General features: G+C 66.3%; 2 protein-coding genes across 3 annotated transcripts; both read left to right on the top strand.

Annotated features, from left to right (window-relative positions):
- Window positions 1–194: 194 nt before the first annotated feature.
- Window positions 195–10,478, top strand: MAF1 (MAF1 homolog, negative regulator of RNA polymerase III). Of its 2 annotated transcripts, none has more exons than XM_082043973.1 (8): window positions 195–507; window positions 2,307–2,446; window positions 4,111–4,239; window positions 4,799–4,964; window positions 5,977–6,098; window positions 7,025–7,144; window positions 8,465–8,581; window positions 9,411–10,478. In XM_082043973.1, the coding sequence occupies exons 2-8, from the start codon at window positions 2,364–2,366 to the stop codon at window positions 9,421–9,423; spliced, it is 750 nt and encodes a 249-aa protein (XP_081900099.1). In that variant the 5' UTR covers window positions 195–507; window positions 2,307–2,363; the 3' UTR covers window positions 9,424–10,478. The 2 variants fall into 2 exon arrangements, with proteins under 2 accessions (XP_081900099.1, XP_081900098.1); XM_082043972.1 differs by having other exon boundaries at window positions 9,306–10,478.
- Window positions 10,479–12,544: 2,066 nt separating this feature from the next.
- On the top strand, window positions 12,545–20,411 carry HGH1 (HGH1 homolog; the record flags this gene model as incomplete). Its single annotated transcript, XM_082046259.1, has 6 exons — window positions 12,545–13,053; window positions 15,547–15,647; window positions 16,975–17,073; window positions 17,156–17,247; window positions 19,080–19,202; window positions 20,100–20,411. The coding sequence occupies 6 exons, from the start codon at window positions 12,545–12,547 to the stop codon at window positions 20,274–20,276; spliced, it is 1,101 nt and encodes a 366-aa protein (XP_081902385.1). The 3' UTR covers window positions 20,277–20,411.
- Between the last annotated feature and the right edge of the window lie 609 nt (window positions 20,412–21,020).

Raw genomic sequence — 21,020 nt, 5'->3', positions numbered from 1 at the left:
GTCTTTGTCCCCGCCAGCCAATGAGGAGGCCGAGCGCTACAGCCTGAGGGAGGGGCCTCGGGTGTGCCCCGCGGAGGGCGGGAGCGCTGCCCTGACTGACGTTCCCTCTCAGCCAACCGAAGAGGAGATCCGCGGCGATTGCCAGCGCAATCCTCCAATGGGGACGCGCGGGCTGTGAGGCGCCGCTCGGGACGGACGGGCGGCGGGTGGGGCCTCACTGGTTGTTGTCGTCCGGTGCCCGAGGAAAGGTTGGACCGCTCGCTCGCCCGCTCGACCGCTCCGGGGGACTCCCAGGTCTCGCTCAGCCGCTCGCTCCGTCCCGAGCAGTCGGGGACATGTCGAGGTGGGCGGAGGCCCGGTGGGCCGGCGCCAGACGGCGGACGGCGGCCGAGGCACACGCGCCCTCCTCGAGCTTTCCCCGGAGACACCTCCACTTACAAACGCCCCGAGCTTGAAGGAGCTGTCACGGCGAGGAGGCCCCGCCGGGACCGAGAGCAGGAAACGCCGGTAAGCCCCGCTTCCCCCGCCGCCCCCGCTCAGAGAACCCCCGCGGACTACAACTCCCAGCGTGCACCGCGGCGGCAGCGCGGCGCCCGAGCGCCGCGCTGCCGCCGCGGTGCACGCTGGGAGTTGTAGTCCAGAGGGTCGGCGCCCAGCCCGCCGCGCGGGGCATGCCGGGACGGCGCGCCGGGCCCTTCAGGGCCGGGGCCGCCGCCCCGGGCTCCACAGCGCCGGGGAGCCCCCGGGAAGGGGCTGTTCCCGGCTCCATTTCCCTCTTTGTGGTGCCTGTGGCTCTTCCTCCTCCTCCCCCGTCCCCAGGTGGCGTTCCCCGTCCCCACCGCGCCCGCTTCCCTGTCAGGTACCGCAGGGCCGAGCCCCCCCCACACCCCACACCCCACCCGTGAAGGCGGGGGGGCCTTTGACCTGCTAATAATCCCCACAAGCCGGCCTCGCCGACCCGGAATTCTCCATTTTGCGGTTTCCCCGGCCAGGGTTTGCCCCTTGCCTCACCCGCTGCCCCCTCAGGCTTTGGCGCGGGGGCGCTTTGCTGTGGAAACGCGCCGTGAACCCCTAATACCCTCTAGATTAAGCTGGTTTAAATTAAGCCGACAAACCTCTCCACCCGTGTCCCCACGGGCGCCGAGAGGCGGCTCCTTCCCGCTCTGGCCGGCGCTGTGTGGAGCAGGAAGGGGCCGTCTCTCAGCACCGCTGACCGTTGTCCCAGCGAATGTTCCATTTTCTGCCCCTGCTCCTTGTGTGTTGGTGTTTTTTCCCTCCGGTCTTCCCCGCTCCATCTTCCCAAAGCGGCTCCCGAGCTCGCGCTGGAGCAGAAGGGTCGGGATGCTGCACAAAGACGCAGTTTTCCCCGATGTGGGAGACCGACCCGGACCGGGGGCGGCTGGTAAACCCAGTATCAGTGATTTAACGAGCTGGACGGAACCAGACACCGTCACAAAAGCGAGTCGGGGCGGTGGGAACTCGCCGTTCCACTGCGCCTGGGGATTTCCTTTCCCGCTTAGCCAGCTATCGATCGCGGCGACAGCCGATATTTGATGCCGGGTGGGGGTTGTGGAGCCATTTTCTGCTCTCTGGGGTGTGTGGGAGCTGCTTGCGGCTCTCCCGGTCACGGGACGAGCCTGGGGGTGCTCAGGGGGGACGTATCTTCCCCGGAGCCCTGGCACTGTGTCCACAGAGCCCTGGCGCTGCATCCCCGGCTATTTACGGCTCCTCCGGCTCCAGCGCCGCGAGGCCCCGTGCTGGGGAGGCAGCGGGAGCTCGGGCGCCTTCCCCCTTCATCTGCCCGTCCCCATCCCGCGGGGGCGGCACTGAACGCTGCCATCCTCCCAGTTAACCAGTTAACCAATTAACCAGCCCAGTGAGAGCCCGTGGAGGAGCCGGAGACCAGCTCGAGACTTGGCTGGGGCGCCCATATCACCCGCGGCAAAGCGGGTGCCGCATGCTCCCCCCAGCTTTGAGGGACAACAATGGCCAAAAACAGCCGGTGACCTCCAAAAGTGCAGAGGGGAGCCCCAGAACCCCCCGGCGCAGCTACTGCTGGTGCTGTGGGCAGGACCCCCGGCTGAGCTGCTCTTGGGGACGCAGCCACGTGGGACAACAGGGTGTCGATGGGGCACTGTTGTCACTATTCTGCCCCTACCCGGTGGAGCTGTCGGTTTCCCGGCGTTGCCTCTGGCTGTAGAACTGTTGAGGCTGGAAAATATCCCGGAGACTGCGAAGTCCCAGGTCCCCACAGGGCTGCGCAAACCTCCCCGGCCGCGAGGGCCTCAGCGCCGCTTTCTCCGCAGGATCCGCACGCTTTGCAGCAGCTGTCGCGCGGGGAACCGCTCCAAGAAGCTGAGACAATGAAGCTGTTGGAGAACTCGAGTTTTGAAGCAATAAACTCCCAGCTGACGGTGGAGACGGGAGATGCTCACATCATCGGCAGGTGGGTGCCGGGGAAATGGGGCCGCTTCGGCTCGTTTTTCCCGAAAACGGCGTCAGGAGGCATCACAGTTCGACAGCGTCAGCACTCGGTCCTGGAGCGGAGGGGACAGATGCTGCTGGCCTGTAGGATCATCGGGTGGTTTGGGTTCAGTGGGGCATTTGAGGATCACCCAGTGCCCCCCCTGCCATGAGCAGGGACATCTCACAGCTCAGGGTGCTCAGAGCCCCGTCCAGCTCTGGGGTGTCTCAGGGATGGTTCAGCCACCACCGCTCTGGGAACCTGGGCCAGGCTCTCACCACCCTCAGCGTGGCAAATTAATCCTTATATCCAGCCTGAATCTCCCTGCTTTAATTTAAAACCATCACCCCTTGTCCTGTCACAACAAGCCCTGCTCCAAACTCTGTCTCCATCTCATTGTCATGGCTTAACCACACTGGGACCACGCAGCCACTCGCTAATCCCCCACCCCAAAGTGGGGGACAATTGAAAGAGGGGAAGGGAAAAAACCTCGTGGGTCGAGAGAAGAACACTTGAACAGGACAGCAAAGAGAAAATAATAATAATGATAGAATATACGAAACAAGTGGCGTATGATGCAGTTGCTCACTTCCCACAAGCCCGGTAGCCCCTGGGTTCCCCAGCAGTGCTGTTTGCCCCCGGCCAGCTCCGGTTCATATCCAGAACACAATGTCCCACAGCGCGGAACGTCCCTTTGGCGCTGGGATCCGCTGTCCCGTGTCCCCTCCAGCTCCTCGTGCCCCACCAGGCTCCTCCGGAGGAGTCCTTGGCTTGGCACAAACATTGTCGGTGACAAGCAAAGCATCGGGGTGTTCCCAACATCCTCCTCGGCCCCAGGCTGAAACCCAGCGCCGCACCGGCTGCTGGGGGAAAATTAACTCTGTCCCAGCTGGAACCAGGACCCGGATCCGCAGGGATGTCTTCACTCAGATCAGGTTGCTCAGAGCCCCATCCAGCCGGGACCCTCCATGGACGGAGTGTCTACCTAAATCTCCCCTCTCTCAGTTTAAACCATCACCCCTTGTCCTGCCACCGCGTGCCCTTGTGAAAAGTCCCTCTCCAGCTCTCCTGCAGGTCCCTTTGGGTGCTGCTGGGGGCTCAGGACACAGGGGCAGGATCCCCCCAGTGCTGCTGGCGCTGCCTGTGCCCACGCTCCGGCGCTGGCAGCGATCCCAGCTCGGGGCTGTCACAAGACACTTGGTCCTTCGCCAGCCAAGGGCCTATTTTTAATCCTGGCTTAAGGATCCTTGGGGCGGGTTTGGCTGCCGTGCCGCGGGCAGGATTTGTGCCCTTCTCCTGAGCTCCCCCCGCGGGCTGAGAGCTCGGCGGCCCCGGGGGAGCTTGTGGGGGCTCTGGTGTCCCTGGAAGAGCCGCTCAGCTCCACCAGCCTCTTGGGGTAAATATCTATATGGCTTTGTGTACATACGTGAACATATACATACATACATGTCACTAAATGGGTTTGTGGCTGCGTTGCGCAGATCCCAGACCGGCTGTTGCAGGGAAGGTCACTCCTGGGGACAGGAGATCTTTTGGTCACCCCATGCGAGTCCCCGGCGCTGCCGTGGCGCTGGCCAGGAGCACCGCGGTGCCACCGGGCCGGCGGCAGGACCGGCCTCACGCCGGTGCCGCGTCTGTGTCCCCAGGATCGAGAGCTACTCGTGCAAGATGGCCGGTGACGACAAGCACATGTTCAAGCAGTTCTGCCAGGAGGGGCAGCCCCACGTCCTGGAGGCCCTGTCGCCCCCCCAGACCACAGGGATCAGCCCCAGCAGGTACCGCGGGACGGGGGGTCGGGGTTCGTGGAGGGAACGAGCCTTTGGTGGGGGCTGCTGTCGCGTCTGTGGGGCTGGGCCGGCTGATCTGAGTGGTTATTGAGCGATAGAATTGTGTTGCTTGGAAAAGCCCCTCACGATCATCGGGTCCAACTGTTCCCCCACCCCCAGCACTGCCTCCTGTCCTGAGAACCTCATGTCCGTCTGTCCAACCCTCCAGGGCTGGTGACTCCAGCACTGCCCTGGGCAGCCTGTTCAATGCCCCACAGCCCTTTGGGGAAGAAATTGTTCCCACATCCAACCTCAACCTCCTTCTCCAGCCCCTCACCAACTCCGTTCCCTTCTCTCCACTCACCCCAGCACCTCAAGGCCTTTCTTGGCATGAGGGGCCCAGAACTGCCCCCAGTATTCGGGCCAACCCCCAGGTCCCAGCACAGGGATGGTCACTGCCCTGGTCCTGCTGGCCACCCCAGTGCTGGTACCAGCCAGGATGCTGGTGGCCTTTTTGGCCACCTGGTTCGTGTCCAGCATCGTCCCTCCCGGCCCTTGTCCCCCCCAGGCTCGGTAAAAGCCAGAGCGGCGATGAAGAGGGACCCCTGAGCGACAAGTGCAGCCGCAAGACCCTCTTCTACCTGATCGCCACCCTCAACGAGTCCTTCCGGCCCGACTACGACTTCAGCGCGGCCAAGAGCCACGAGTTCAGCCGGGAGCCCAGTCTGAACTGGGTACGTGAGCCCAGCGCCCCAGCTTGCCCAGTGGCCACTGGCCACCTCGCGTGTCCCCTCCACGGTCACTGTTGGGCTCTGGAACTGGAGGAGGGACGGGGAAGATGAGCCATGTGGGGTGTGGGAGGGACATGGTGGGCAGGAGTGCAGGTGGGGAGCAGGAAGGCAGGAGTGCAGGCAGAGAGCAGGCAGCAGGCAGGTGCAGGCAGGGTGCAGGCAGCAGGCAGGTGCAGGCAGGCAGCAGGCAGGTGCAGGCAGGCAGCAGGCAGGTGCAGGCAGCAGGCAAATGCGGGCAGGCAGCTGGCAGGGTGCAGGCAGAGAGCAGGCAGGTGCAGGCAGGGAGCGGGTAGGCGGCAGGCAGCAGGCAGGTGCAGGCAGGGTGCAGGGAGCAGGCAGGTGCAGGCAGAGAACAGGCAGGTGCCGGCAGGGAGCAGGCAGCAGGCAGGTGCAGGCGGGCAGCAGGCAGAGTGCAGGCAGGGAGCAGGCCACAGGCAGGTGCAGGCAGGGAGCAGGCCACAGGCAGGTGCAGGCCACAGGCAGGTGCAGGCAGCAGGCAGGTGCAGGCAGAGAGCAGGCCACAGGCAGGTGCAGGCAGGGAGCAGGCCACAGGCAGGTGCAGGCAGGGAGCAGGGCACAGGCAGGTGCAGGCCACAGGCAGGTGCAGGCAGCAGGCAGGTGCAGGCAGCAGGCAGGGAGCAGGCCACAGGCAGGTGCAAGCAGGGAGCAGGCCACAGGCAGGCGCAGGCAGAGAGCAGGGAGCAGGCAGGTGCAGGCAGCAGGCAGAGAGCAGGCCACAGGCAGGCAGCAGGCAGGTGCAGGGAGCAGGCAGGTGCAGGCAGAGAGGCCACAGGCAGGTGCAGGCAGCAGGCAGGGAGCAGGCCACAGGCAGGTGCAGGCAGCAGGCAGAGAGCAGGCCACAGGCAGGTGCAGGCAGCAGCCAGGTGCAGGGAGCAGGCAGGGAGCAGGGAGCAGGCCACAGGCAGGCGCAGGCAGCAGCTCCCTGGTCTCACAGGTGGTGAACGCCGTCAACTGCAGCCTCTTCTCCGCCGTGCGGGAGGATTTCAAGGCGCTGAAGCCGCTTCTGTGGGACGCTGTGGACGAGGAGATCTGTCTGTCTGAGTGTGACATCTACAGGTGAGGGGACAAGGACGCGTGTCCCAGCGTGACATCCGCAGGCACTGGGCGTGACGTGGGCAGTGAGGGGACAGGCACTGGCTCTGGCCCCGTTCCCACACGCTGACCTGCACACAGGGTGATTTTTCACTCAAAAGTCCCGTTTTGGTGTGTGAGGACCCACCGCTGGCACGGGGCTGCGTGTCCCCTCCCAGTCATGGGGGACCCGCTGCTGTCCCCTCCCTGTCCCCTCTGTTGTCCCCTCCCTTGCAGGACATCCAGCCCCCGTGCTCCCTGGGGCAGCAGCTGCGCTGCCAGCTGCGTCTTGTGCTCCTGCCAAAGCCTTTTCTCCTTCTCCTTCTCCTTCTCCTTCTCCTTCTCCTTCTCCTTCTCCTTCTCCTTCTCCTTCTCCTTCTCCTTCTCCTTCTCCTTCTCCTTCTCCTTCTCCTTCTCCTTCTCCTTCTCCTCCTCCTTCTCCTCCTCCTCCTTCTCCTCCTCATCCTTCTCCTCCTCATCCTTCTTCTCCTCCTCCTTCTTCTCCTCCTCCTTCTTCTCTTCCTCCTCCTTCTCCTTCCTCTCCTCCTCCTTCCTCTCCTCCTCCTTCCTCTCCTCCTCCTTCCTCTCCTCCTCCTTCCTCTCCTCCTCCTTCCTCTCCTCCTCCTTCCTCTCCTCCTCCTTCCTCTCCTCCTCCTTCCTCTCCTCCTCCTTCCTCTCCTCCTCCTTCCTCTCCTCCTCCTTCCTCTCCTCCTCCTTCCTCTCCTCCTCCTTCCTCTCCTCCTCCTTCCTCTCCTCCTCCTTCCTCTCCTCCTCCTTCCTCTCCTCCTCCTTCCTCTCCTCCTCCTTCCTCTCCTCCTCCTTCCTCTCCTCCTCCTTCCTCTCCTCCTCCTTCCTCCTCTTCCTCCTTCCTCCTCTTCCTCCTCCTCCTGACACCCCGCTTCCCGTTGCAGCTACAACCCCGACCTGGACTCGGACCCCTTCGGGGAGGACGGCAGCCTCTGGTCCTTCAACTATTTCTTTTACAACAAGCGGCTCAAGCGCATCGTCTTCTTCACCTGCCGCTCCATCAGGTCAGCCCCGCGCCACGGCCCTAACGTCACCTCAAAAAGTGTCACCCCCCGCGAGCCGTGTCCCAGCCGGGGAGGAGCCCCCACCCTGGCGACCCCGCGGTGGATCCGTGCTGGGGAACGCGCCTGTGCCAGCGTTGGCACAACCAGAGCCTGGTTCCAAACACGTCACCAAAGGATGAGCCGAGGGGAGATGTGGTCCTTGGGGACACAGTGGCCTGTCCCCTGGCGCTGGAGGGGACATACTGGGGGAGAGGAACCCCTTGGGGACACTGCCTGCAGCCAGCCCCACTTCCTGTGGGTGCAGAGACCTGGGGCAAGGATCAGGGTGTCCCCATGGCCGTGCCATCGCGGTGTCACCAGTGGGCACTTGGGACACCCCAGGGCGAGGATCGGGGTGTCCCTCTGGCCGTGCCATTGCAGTGTCACCAGTGGGCACTCAGGAGCCCCCCGGGGAGGGGATTGAGGTGTCCCCGCTGCCGTGGTGACACCAGTGGGCACTCAGGAGCCCCCTGGGGAGGGGATTGAGGTGTCCCCGCTGCCGTGGTGACACCAGTGGGCACTCAGGAGCCACCCAGGGCGAGGATCAGGGTATCCCCGTGGCTGTGCCATCGCATTGTCACCAGTGGGCACTGAGGACCCCCCCGGGACGAGGATCAGGGTATCCCCGTGGCTGTGCCATCGCGGTGTCAACAGTGGGCACTTGGGACCCCCCGGGGTGAGGATCAGGGTGACCCTGTGTCCATGCCATCGTGGTGTCACCAGTGGGCACTTGGGACCGCCTGGGTTGAGGATTGGGGTGTCCCTGTGTCCGTGCCATCACAGTGTCACCAGTGGGGGCACTCAGGAGCCCCCCCGGGGTGAGGATCGAGGTGTCCCCGCTGCCGTGGTGTCACCAGTGGGCACTGAGGAGCCCCCCGGGGTGAGGATCAGGGTGTCCCCATGGCCATGCCATCGCGGTGTCACCAGTGGGCACTGAGGAGCCCCCCGGGGCGAGGATCAGGGTGTCCCCATGGCCATGCCATCGCGGTGTCACCAGTGGGCACTCAGGAGCCACCCGGGGTGAGGATCAGGGTGTCCCCATGGCCATGCCATCGCGGTGTCACCAGTGGGCACTTAGGAGCCACCCAGGGTGAGGATTGGGGTGTCCCTGTGGCCGTGCCATTGCAGTGTCCACCAGTGGGCACTCAGGAGCCACCCAGGGCGAGGATCAGGGTGTCCCCATGGCCGCGTCACTTGGGACCCCCTGGGGAGAGGATCGGGGTGTCCCCATGGCCGTGCCATCGCGGTGTCCCCGGCGGGTGGTGACACGTTTTCCCGCAGCGGGTACGCGTACACGCGGACGGAGCCCGGCACCGAGCTGGACATGGAGCTGGGCGAGGAGGACACGGAGAACGGGGACAGCGGGGACACCGAGAGCGGCAGCATCGAGGAGGAGAGGTGCGGGGCGGGCGCCGCGGCGCGGCACACGGGGACGGGGCGTCCTGGAGGGGTGGGGGGCTCTGGGGGGACCGGGGGCCTCGGAGCTGCTGCTGTGGGGGGGTCATGCAGAGCTGGGCGGAGACTGCGGGTCCCCATGGGCCCCCCACTCTGTGCCCCCACTCCTGCTCTGTGCCCCCTCTCTGTGCCCCCCACTCTGTGCCCCCCCTCCTTTCTATGCCCCCCTCCTTTCTGTGTCCCCCACTCCTTTCTGTGCCCCCCACTCTTGACCTGCTCCCCACTCTATGTCCCGCACTGCATGCCCCCCCATTACTCTCTGTGCCCTCCTCTTGCCCCGCTCCTCTCTGTGCCCCCGGCTCTGTGCCCCCAACTCCCACTCTGAGCCCCCCCACTCCTCTTTGTGCCCCTCCTGCTCTGTGCCCCCACACTCTGCGCCCCCCATTTCTCTCTGTACCCCCCCACTCTGCGCCCCCCATTTCTCTCTGTACCCCCCCACTCTGTGCCCCCCCATTCCTCTCTGTTCCTCCCACTCTGTGCACCCCACTCCATTCTGTGCCCCTAATCTGTGTCCCCCACTGCTCTGCGCCCCCCCCGCACCCTCATGTCCCCCCTCTGTGCCCCCCCATGCTCCCCCCTCCTCTCTGTGCCCCCCATGCCCCCCTGCACCCCATGCCCCCCCCTTGCCCCCGGGATCCCCCCAGCGCCGCCGTCTCTTTGCCCCCAGGGTGCCGGTTCTCTGCGTGTGAGCCCCCACCCAGCAGTTCTGCACCCCCCCCGCTGCCGCCCCCCCCGCGCACCCCCACGTACACTGGACCCCCCGACTCCACAGCCCCACGGACTGAACGCAGCCGAATCCTCGCTCCGGCGCCGCCGAAACCTCCGCGTCCCCCGCCGCGGCGCTGCCGGACCCACCTGTGCCCCCCCACGCTGGGGGGGCCTGATGGCGTGGGGGGGGCCCCGAGAAGCTTTGCTGCACTTTATGGCCGATGCACTGACCCGCCAGCCCCGGCGGCACCGGGACCCCCCCGAGCACTTGTCCGTCCCGCCCAGCGCCGGGGTCCCCAGCGGCAGCGGGGGGGACCCCAGCGCCCGTCCCCCCCCCGGACACAGCCCCCCCAGACTGTCCCACAGAAGAGTCCGTTCGTTTCAAAGAGCTTCGCTTCGCTCGCCCTCCCACCCTTGGTTTTTTCTGCTGTTTCGGGTTTTTTTGCTTGTTCTGGTTTTGGTTGTTGTGGCACTGGTGTCCTGCGGGGGGGGTCCCACCCGGGGGGTGACCCGGAGCCCCCCCCGCCACCCCCAGGGTGGTTTTGGGGGGTTGATTTTGAAGCCACCGTTGGTTTTTGCCGGCGTGGAGGTGGCGTTGGCGGTGCCGGGGGGTGTTGGCAGTACCGGCGGTTGTTCTGGTGCTGGGGGGGCACTGGCAGTGCCTGGGGGGTGTTGCAGTGCCAGGTCCCCTCAGCTCTTGCCGGGGGCTGTTTTTGCCCCCGCAACTTTGGCTCAACCGCATCCCCGCCGTTCTCCCCATCCCGCTCTGCGGTGACGTCCCCCCCCGGTCTGCACAGATTTTGGGGGGCCGGGTCCCCCCCTCTGTATTTTGGGGGGAGCTTGGCTGAGCCCCCCAAACCGTGTGGGTCTGAGCTGCCCCCCCCAAGAGGAGCCGCCCTGGTGGGGGCAGCTGGTTTGTCACCGCGGTTGTTCCCTGGTCACCCCTGGGGACACACTGAGCCTGCGGCTCCCCCGCGTGTCCCCCCGTGTCCCCCCGCCCCCACGGGCTCCCCAGCCCCGTGGGCTGTGGCCGGGTGACACCTCTGCTACCGTTGTCCCCTCGTCCTGCACCGCCTGCCCCCTCGGGGACCCCCCAGCGATGTCCTGTCACACCAATAAAGTTTTTCTGTCATTCGTCTCCCCATCCTTGGGGACACAGGGGCTGGGGGGGGGATCACAGGGGGTGCGGGTGGTGACAGTCCCTGGTCCCTGCGCCGCCGCGGCTCCCGGCCGTGCTGCCAGCTCACTGGCCTGCATTAACGAGCCAACTCCATCTTCCTTCGTTAATAGATGATCAATCGCTGCTGGCTGCAGGGCTGGGGGGGCTCATCCCGTCCCCACGCTGTCCCCGTCACCACGAGTGACCCGGGGCCGGCGCCTTTGGGTTTGGGCTTAGAAACACCGGATTTCATCCGGCGCTTGTTCCGAGGGTCGGTCCCGCTCCGGCGCCCCCGCGGCAGCCGCGTGGTCTCTACCCTCGCGTCCAGTTGTCGCTTTGTCCTCTATTTTATCACTTTATCCTCTATTTTATAATTTTATCGTCCGTTTAATCACTTTGTTTTGCTGCTCCATCGTCTCTCGAGTCAGATTTAAGGGGTTTTGGCTCTTTGCTCGCTGGATGTTCTGCAGGTTTCATTGCCGAGCTCTCGGAGCCACAGTTCCCAGTGCCGTTCCCACTGCGGTGAATCCTGCGGCACATGCTGTGCCAGGAACGCCGGGAACGCCGGGACCAGAGCTCGTGCCGTCGCTTGTGAGATTCCCCAAAGAATGGGCTTTTAATATGAGGGTTTTCGGGGTGGAGAAACCACGAGAACAGCACCGGGACCGAACCGGGGACAGCATGGGGACCGCACTGGGACCAAAGTGGGGCTGAACCAGGGACAGCACTGGGACCAAACTGGGACAGCGCCAGGACTGAACTGGGACTGCACCAGGACTAAACTGGGCACCAGGACCGAACTGGGACAGCACCAGGACCGAACTGGGACTGCACCAGGACTAAACTGGGCACCAGGACCGAACTGGGACTGCACCAGGACCGAACTGGGACTGCACCAGGACTAAACTGGGCACCAGGACCGAACTGGGACAGCGCCAGGACCAAACTGGTACTGAACCAGGACTAAACTGGGCACCAGGACCGAACTGGGACTGCACCAGGACTAAATTGGGCACCAGGACCGAACTGGGACAGCACCAGGACCGAACTGGGACTGCACCAGGACTAAACTGGGCACCAGGACCGAACTGGGACTGCACCAGGACTAAACTGGGCACCAGGACTGAACTGGGACAGCACCGGCACCACACCGGGGACAGCATGGGGACCGCACTGGGACCAAAGTGGGACTGAACCAGGGACAGCACTGGGACCAAACTGGGACAGCATTGAGAACTGCACAGGGACCAAAGTGGGACTGCACCAGGACTGAACTGGGCATAGGGACCAAACTGGGACGGCACCGGGACCAAACTGGGACAGCACGGGGACCGAACTGGGACTGCACCAGGAATGAACTGGGCACCAGGACTGAAGCAGAGCAGCGTGGGGACGACTACATAGGGACAGCACCGGGGACAGCACCGGGACTGAACTGGGGCAGCACCGGGACTGGAGCGGAGTAATGTAGGGACTGCATAGGGACACCACTGGGACTGAACTGGAACAGCACCGGGACCACACGGGTGTCAGCAGCAGGACCCCGGTCCCCCCGGGGCCTTGGCCACCCCGAGCCCCGCCGTGGGGCCACGGCTGTGGGAACAAGTGACCCGGGGGGACCCGGGAGCGCAAGGGGCAGCCCCGCGGTGCGGGGAGCCAGGGGCTGGCCGTTCTGACCTTCGTCCCGCCGAGGAAGGGCTGGGTGGCGATGGGAGGGTCGCAGTGACAGCGAGGTGGTCACGCGTGGGGTCCCCGGGGGGCGGGGACACGGGGAGCGGCCGCCCCGCGCCGTGACCGCCCGGGGGCACCCGCGTCCTCCCGCTCGCACTAGGACCCGGCGGCGCCGCAGAGCTGGGGGGCGGAGCCCAGTCGGGGCGGGGCAGCGCAGCCTCCAATCCCAGAAGCCGTTTCTCCGCCGGGTCCTCCCCTTTCGGCGGCCGTTCTGTAGCAGACGGGCGCTCATTGGCTCTCGGGCACGCCCATCACGCCGGGAGGCGCGCCGGTAGCTAGGTGACGCCCGTGGTGCGGAGGCGGGCGGCATGGCGGACGCGGCGGTGGAGGCCGCGCTGGCGGAGCTGGCGGCGCTGCTGGCCCCGGCGGCGGGCGCGGCGGCGCGGGCGGGCGCGGCGGCGGCGGCGCTGGCGCTGTCGGGGGACGCGGCGGGGCGGCGGCTGCTGGCGGCGCGGCCCGAGGCGCTGGCGGCGCTGCTGGAGCTGGCGGCCGCGCCGGGCCCGCCCGCGGCCCGCGATGCCCTGGGCTGCCTGCTGAACGTGTCGGCCGAGCCCGCGGCGCGGGAGCCGCTGCTGGCGGCGCTGCCCGCGCTGCTGGCGCTGCTGCCGGCCGGGCCGGCCTGCGGGCTGCTGGCCAACCTGTGCCGGGAGCGCGGCGCCGCGCGGCGGGTGCTGCGGGGCCTGCGGGAGCGCGGGCCCGGGCTGGCGGCGCTGCTGGACGCGCTCGGGGCGCCCCGCCCGCCCGCGGAGCTCGGGCCGCTGCTCTGCAACCTCAGCCGGCTGCCCGAGGGCCGCCGCGCCCTGCTCGACCGCACCCGGTACGGCCCGCGGGCGGCCCCCGGTGTACGGCCCTCCCGGGGGGACCGGCACGGGGTGATCGCTCCGTGTGTCCCCCCGGTGTGACTGGCACGGTGTGACCATCCCGGTGTGATCACTCCGTGTGTCCATCCCGGTGGGACTGGCACGGGGTGACCGGCCCGGTGTGATCACTCAGTGTGTCCATCCCGGTGTGACCGGCCCGGTGTGATCACTCTCTGTGTCCCCCCGGTGTGAGATCAGCCTGGTGTGACTGTCACGGTGTGACCGGCACGGTGTGATCACTCCATGTGTCCATCCCGGTGTGACTGTCATGGTGTGACCGGCCCAGTGTGATCACTCCGTGTGTCCATCCCGGTGTGACTGTCACGGTGTGACCATCCCGGTGTGATCACTCCGTGTGTCCCCCCAGTGTGACTGTCACGGTGTGACCGGCCCGGTGTGATCACTCCGTGTGTCCCTCCCGGTGTGACCATCCCGGTGTGATCACTCTGTGTGTCCCCCCGGTGTGACTGTCACGGTGTGACCGGCCCAGTGTGATCACTCCGTGTGTCCCCCCAGTGTGACTGTCACGGTGTGACCGGCCCGGTGTGATCACTCCGTGTGTCCATCCCGGTGTGAGATCAGCCCGGTGTGACTGGCACAGTGTGACCATCCTGGTGTGATCACTCCGTGTGTCCATCCCGGTGTGACTGGCACGGTGTGACCGGCCCGGTGTGACTGTCCGTCGTGTCCGTCCCTGGTGTGACCATCCCCAGTGTGTCCATTGTAGTGTGACAGTCCCCAGTGTGTCCATCCTGGTGTGTGACTGTCCCAGTGTGACCATCACAGTGCGACTGTCATGGTGTGATCACCCGGTGTGACTGTACCGGTGTGTCTGTCCCCGGTGTGACTGTAATGGTGTGTCCATCCTGGTGTGTTACTGTCCCGGTGTGTCTGTCCTGGTGTGTGACTGTCATGGTGTGTCTGTCCTGGTGTGTGACCGTCCTCGGTGTGTCCATCCCAGTGTGACCGGCCCGGTGTGACTGTCATGGTGTGATCACTCAGTGTGTCTGTCCCGCTGTGTCCATCCCGGTGTGACTGTCACGGTGTGACCGGCCCGGTCTGATCACTCCGTGTGTCCATCCCGGTGTGACTGTCACGGTGTGACCGGCCCGGTCTGATCACTCCGTGTGTCCATCCCGGTGTGACTGTCACGGTGTGACCGGCCCGGTGTGATCACTCCGTGTGTCCATCCCGGTGTGACTGGCACAGTGTGACCGGCCCGGTGTGATCACTCCGTGTGTCCATCCCGGTGTGACTGGCACAGTGTGACCGGCCCGGTGTGATCACTCCGTGTGTCCCTGCTGGTGTGAGATCAGCCCGGTGTGACTGTCACGGTGTGATCACTCCGTGTGTCCCCCCGGTGTGACTGGCACAGTGTGACCGGCCCGGTGTGACTGTCTGGCGTGTCCGTCCCTGGTGTGACCGTCCCCAGTGTGTCCATCCTAGTGTGACTGTCCCGGTGTGACCATCACAGTGCGACTGTCATGGTGTGATCACCCGGTGTGACTGTACCAGTGTGTCTGTCCCCAGTGTGACTGTCCCGGTGTGTCCATCCTGGTGTGTTACTGTCCCGGTGTGTCTGTCCTGGTGTCTGACCGTCATGGTGTGTCCGTCCTGGTGTGTGACCGTCCTCGGTGTGTCCATCCCAGTGTGACCGGCCCGGTGTGACTGTCATGGTGTGATCACTCAGTGTGTCTGTCCCGGTGTGTCCATCCCGGTGTGATTGTCACAGTGTGACCGGCCCGGTGTGATCACTCCGTGTGTCCATCCCGGTGTGAGATCAGCCCGGTGTGACTGGCACAGTGTGACCATCCCGGTGTGATCACTCCGTGTGTCCCCCCAGTGTGACTGTCACGGTGTGACCGGCCCGGTGTGATCACTCCGTGTGTCCCCCCGGTGTGACTGGCACAGTGTGACTGTCACGGTGTGATCACTCCGTGTGTCCCCCCAGTGTGACTGTCACGGTGTGACCGGCCCGGTGTGACTGTCCGTCGTGTCCGTCCCTGGTGTGACCATCCCCAGTGTGTCCATTGTAGTGTGACCGTCCCCAGTGTGTCCATCCTGGTGTGTGACTGTCCCAGTGTGACCATCACGGTGTGACTGTCATGGTGTGATCACCCGGTGTGACTGTACCGGTGTGTCTGTCCCCGGTGTGACTGTCATGGTGTAATCACCCGGTGTGACTGTACTGGTATGTCCGTCCCCAGTGTGACTGTCATGGTGTGTCCATCCTGGTGTCTGACTGTCATGGTGTGTCCGTCCTGGTGTGTGACTGTCCCAGTGTGTCCATCCCAGTGTGACGGTCCCCAGTGTGACCATCACGGTGTGACTGTCATGGTGTGATCACCCAGTGTGTCTGTCCCGGTGTGTCCATCCCAGTGTGACGGTCCCCAGTGTGACCGCCCGGTGTGCCGGTCACGGTGTGACCGCCGGTGTGCCCGTCCCCGCAGGCGCTCGGTGCAGCGGCTGCTGCCCTTCACCCAGTACGGGGACTCCACTGTCCATCGCCGCGGCATCGTGGGCGCCCTCAGGAACTGCTGCTTCGAGCACGGTGAGGGCTCCGGCACCGGGACCGGCACCGGGACCGGCCTCTGGCCCTGGGGGAGCTGGGATGGGCTTCGCACCCACCCTGCTGTGCTGCTGGGCTTTAGACTGGTCACGCTGCCTGGGTTTAGCCAGTGCGGGCGGCAGGGCCAGGTTTAGCCAGTGTGGGTGACAGGGCCGGGTTTAGCCAGTGCGGGCGGCAGGGCCGGGTTTAGCTGGTGTGGGTGACAGGGCCGGGTTTAGCTGGTGCGGGTGACAGGGCCAGGTTTAGCCAGTGCGGGCGGCAGGGCCGGGTTTAGCCAGTGTGGGTGACAGGGCCGGGTTTAGCCGATGCGGGCGGCAGGGCCGGGTTTAGCCAGTGCAGACAGCAGAACTGGGTTTAGCCGGTGCGGGCGGCAGGGCCGGGTTTAGCCAGCGCGGGTAGCAAAACCGAGTTTAGCCAGTGCAGACGGCAGGGCCGGGTTTAGCCGGTGCAGACAGCAGAACCGGGTTTAGCCGGTGCTAAGCAGAGCTCCCACGACATCAGCCTGTCCCCGTTTCTCTTGGTGGCACCGCAGCACGCAGGAGCCTGGGGGACGTGCAGGAGCCTGGGGGACGTGCAGGAGCCTGGGGGACGTGCAGGAGCCTGGGGGACGCGCAGGAGCCCGGGGGACGTGAAGGAGCCTGGGGGGTGTGCAGGAGCCTGGGGGACGCGCAGGAGCCTGGGGGGACGTGCAGGAGCCTGGGGGACATGCAGGAGCCTGGGGGGTGTGCAGGAGCCTGGGGGGTGTGCAGGAGCCTGGGGGGTGTGCAGGAGCCCGGGGGACATGCAGGAGCCTGGGGGACGCGCAGGAGCCTGGGGGACATGCAGGAGCCTGGGGGGTGTGCAGGAGCCTGGGGGACATGCAGGAGCCTGGGGGACATGCAGGAGCCTGGGGGGTGTGCAGGAGCCTGGGGGACATGCAGGAGCCTGGGGGACGCGCAGGAGCCCGGGGGACGTGCAGGAGCCTGGGGGACGCGCAGGAGCCTGGGGGACGCGCAGGAGCCTGGGGGACGCGCAGGAGCCTGGGGGACATGCAGGAGCCTGGGGGTGTACAGGAGGCCGGGGGACACAGCCCGGCCCCCTGGACACAAGGGTGTCCCCCACCCCCAGCGCTACAACGGGGACAGGCGCTGGGGGCCCGGCCGGTGCCTTCGCGTCGCTGGGGGCTCCTTTTGTGGGCAATCGTCCACCCATTGCCCCTCAGCTCCCCCCCCGTGCCACTGGTGGGGGTGAGCGGTGGGATGGGGGCTCAGCGGGGGGGCGGGGGCTGCGCTGGGCTCCGGGGGCTCCTCTGACCCCCCTTTCTCCGCAGAGGATCACGAGTGGCTGCTGAGCGAGGAGGTCGACATCCTGCCCTTCCTGCTGCTGCCCCTGGCCGGCCCCGAGGAGCTCCCCGAGGACGACATGGAACGTGAGGGGGGTCGGGGGGCGGCAGGGGGTGTCCGGGGGCTGCCGGCTGTGTGCCCCCCCCGCTGAGGCCGCCTGTCCCCCAGGGCTGCCCCCCGAGCTGCAGTACCTGCCGCAGGACAAGCGGCGCGAGGAGGAGCCCGACATCCGCAAGATGCTGCTGGAATCCATCATGCTGGTGGGTGCCGCGGGACGAGGGCGAGAGCCGCGTCCTGGCCGTGGAAATTGGGGACATGGGGGTCCTGGGGACAGCAGGGTGACCATGAGCCAGCACTGGCCCTTGTGGCCAGGAAGCCAATGGGACCTGGGGGGGGTTAGAAGGGGGTGGTCAGTAGGTCAGAGAGGTTCTCCTGCCCCTCTGCTCTGCCCTGGGGAGACCACACCTGGAATCTTGTGTCCAGTTGTGGCCCCTCAGTTCCAGCAGGACAGGGAACTGCTGGAGAGAGTCCAGCGCAGCCACCAAGATGCTGGAGGGAGTGGAGCATCTCCCGTGTGAGGAAAGGCTGAGGGAGCTGGGGCTCTGGAGCTGGACAAGAGGACACTGAGGGGGGACTCATTGCTGGGGATCAAGATGGAAAGGGGCAGTGTCAGGAGGATGGAGCCAGGCTCTGCTGGTGACAACCAGGGACAGGACAAGGGGCAATGGGTGCAAACTGGAACACAGGAGGTTCCACTGGAAGAGGAGAAGCAACTTGTTGGGGTGAGGGTGGCAGAGCCTGGAACAGGCTGCCCAGGGGGTTGTGGAGTCTCCTTCTGTGCAGACATTCCAACCCCTGGACACCTTCCTGTGGAACCTCAGCTGGGTGTTCCTGCTCCGGGGGTTGCACTGGATGAGCTTTCCCCAGCCCCTGACACTCTGGGATGGTGTCACTGTGTGTGGGTGACACCGAGCCGGGGTGCTGGCACCGGGGCACCCGCGCAGCCGCAGGGATGGTCTGACGGGTGTAGCAAACGCTCCCGTGCCGATAGGCCCAGGCAGGATCTCACAGCAAAACATATTTTATTAACGATTTTGCAAGAGCGGGTGTTGTCCCTAAAGGTCGGTGCACGGAACAGGGCAAAACTGACTTTTAAATGCAGGACTCAGTTTGCATTCCAGGATTAATTCAAAGAGACTTTGTTTTACCCCAAGGATTCATAGTGCGATGTCTGTCTGTCCTTCCCTGCTGGGGTCAGGTCCCCAATTGGGTAAAGACACGTTCCTGTGTTAAACGTTCGTGCATCGGGGACCTCGCGGAGCTCAGTGAGGGACAATGGGCTGAGAGCGGCTCTGCACGCCCAGGGGTGTCCGTGGCCACCATGGGGGGCTCGGTGGCCACTGCGGGAGCTGGTAGCGGGTTCTGGTGGCAAAGGCGACCAGCGGTGTCCTGGGCTGCGGGACAAGGGGCCTGCACGGCACCGGAGCAGGGAGGGGACACAGTGGGGACACAGTCAGCCAGGGTGGTGAGGGGACCGGAGCTTCTCCCCGGGAGGGACCGGGGATGGTCCGGGCTGGAGGAGCGAAGGCTGAGATGGGAAACGAGAGACAACTTCTCCCCGAAAGGGCTGTGGGGCATTGAACAGGCTGCCCAGGGAGCCCGATCCCTCACGCCAAGAAACCCTTGAGGTGCTGGAGCGAGTGGAGAGAAGGGAGCGGAGCTGGTGAGGGGCTGGAGCACAAGGGTGATGGAGACTGAGGGACCTGGGGGTTCAGCTGGAGAACAGGAGCTGAGGGGAGACCTTCTGATCTCTGAACTGCCTGAAAGGAGCTTGGAGCCAGGGGGGTCGGGCTCTGCTCCCCAGGAACAAGCGCCAGGAGCAGAGGAAACGGCCTCAAGTTGCCCAGGGGAGGTTGAGGGTGGATGTGGGAACAATTTCTTCCCCAAAGGGCTGTGGGGCATTGAACAGGCTGCCCAGGGCAGGGCTGGAGTCACCAGCCCTGGAGGGTGGACAGACGGACAGGAGGCTCTGAGGACAGGGCTGTGGCTGGACTGTCCCTGCTGTCCCCACGCCGCGGCTCTGTCCCCGCAGCTCACGGCCACCAGGGCCGGCCGGCGCACGGTGAGGGACAGGGGGACGTACGTGGTGCTGCGGGAGCTGCACCGCTGGGAGCGCGACCCCCGCGTGCTGAGCGCCTGCGAGAGGCTCATCCAGGTCAGCAGCGTCCGGGGGGACAGCAGGGTCCTGGGGGGACAGCAGGGTGCTGGGGGGACAGCAGGGTCCCCAGGGGGGGCAGCTGGGTCCCTGGGGGGGACAGCAGGATCCTGGGGGTACAGAAGGGTTCTGGGGGGACAGCAGGGTCCCCAAGGGGGGCAGCTGTGTCCCTTGGGTGGGACAGCAGGGTCCTGGGTGGGACAGCAGGGTCCGGAGGGGACAGCAGGATCTCCAAGGCGGGCGGCTGGGTCCCGGGAGGGGACAGGAGGGTCCTGGGTGGGACAGAAGGGTTCTGGGGGGACAGCAGGGTCCCCAAGGGGGGCAGCTGTGTCCCTTGGGTGGGACAGCAGGGTCCTGGGTGGGACAGCAGGGTCCGGAGGGGACAGCAGGATCTCCAAGGCGGGCGGCTGGGTCCCGGGAGGGGACAGGAGGGTCCTGGGTGGGACAGAAGGGTTCTGGGGGGACAGGAGGGTCCCCAAGTGGGGCAGCTGTGTCCCTTGGCGGGGACAGCAGGGTCCTGAGGGGACAGGAGGATCCCCAGGCAGGGCGGCTGGGTCCCTGGGGGGACAGGAGGGTCCTGAGGGGACAGCAGGGTCCTGGGGGGGACAGGAGGGTCCTGGGTGGGACAGAAGGGCTCTGGGGGGCCAGGAGGCTCCCCAAGGGGGGCAGCTGTGTCCCTGGTGGGGACAGCAGGATCCTGGGGGGGACAGGAGGGTCCTGGGTGGGACAGAAGGGCTCTGGGGGGCCAGGAGGCTCCCCAAGGGGGCAGTTGTGTCCCTGGTGGGGACAGCAGGGTCCCGGGGTGCAGAGCTGCTCCCAGGCTCTCTCTTCGCTCCCCACGGGGCTGTGGGGCCGTGGGTGGGGGTCCCACCAACCCGTCACCCTCCCGGGCCAAAGGTGCTGATCGGGGACGAGCCCGGGCCGGGGCTGGAGAACCTGCTGGAGGTGACGGTCCCCGAGGACGTGGAGCAGCAGCTGCAGCGCCTGGACCGCCAGGAGGAGGAGCGCTGGCGGGAGGAAGAGCAGCGGGCGGCGCGGGGCTCCACGGCGCACCCCCCGGAGCCCCCACGGTGAGGGGCTGCCGGCCCGGCCCCCCCAGCCGGGACACCGGGGACCTGCAGGGACAATCCGACCCCCCTGCTCCTCCCAGCTGCTGGGGGAGCGAATTTGGGGTCCTGGGGGCACAATGCCCCTCATCCCCCCAGCTCTGCCCTGGGATGAGGCTGAGACGCGCAGGGGGTGCTGCCCCCTGCCCCCCCGCCGTGGGGCTGCCCCACTGCTGCACGGGCTCCCCCCAGGGCTGCCGCAACGTGACTCGCAAAATAAAAGGTTTCTGGCCCAAAACTGCGGTGGCCCCCAAGGGAGGGTGAGGGGCGCTGGGGGGGGTGGGCTCCGGTCTGTCACTGTCACTGTCACCGCGGGTCCCCTCCTCCTGCCCCGGCCATGGGTGCTGCAGGGGGGCACAAGCTCACCCCCCACCCACCCTCGTGATCCCCCTCCTGTATGGGGCACCCGGGGGTCTGGGGGCTGATCCCCCTCCTGGATGGGGCACCCGGGGGTCTGGGGGCTGATCCCCCTCCTGTATGGGGCACCCGGGGGTCTGATCCCCCTCCTGGATGGGGCACCCGGGGGTCTGGGGGGCTGATCCCCCTCCTGTATGGGGCACCCGGGGGGCTGGGGGCTGATCCCCCTCCTGGATGGGGCACCCGGGGGTCTGGGGGCTGATCCCCCTCCTGGATGGGGCACCCGGGGGTCTGGGGGCTGATCCCCCTCCTGGATGGGGCACCCGGGGGTCTGGGGGTCTGATCCCCCTCCTGG

Source organism: Streptopelia decaocto (assembly GCF_964273445.1).
Source record: "Streptopelia decaocto genome assembly, chromosome: 2".
NCBI classification, from domain to species: domain Eukaryota; kingdom Metazoa; phylum Chordata; class Aves; order Columbiformes; family Columbidae; genus Streptopelia; species Streptopelia decaocto.
The sequence above is the reverse complement of the archived record's forward strand: the minus strand, read 5'-3'. Positions and strand labels throughout refer to the sequence as shown.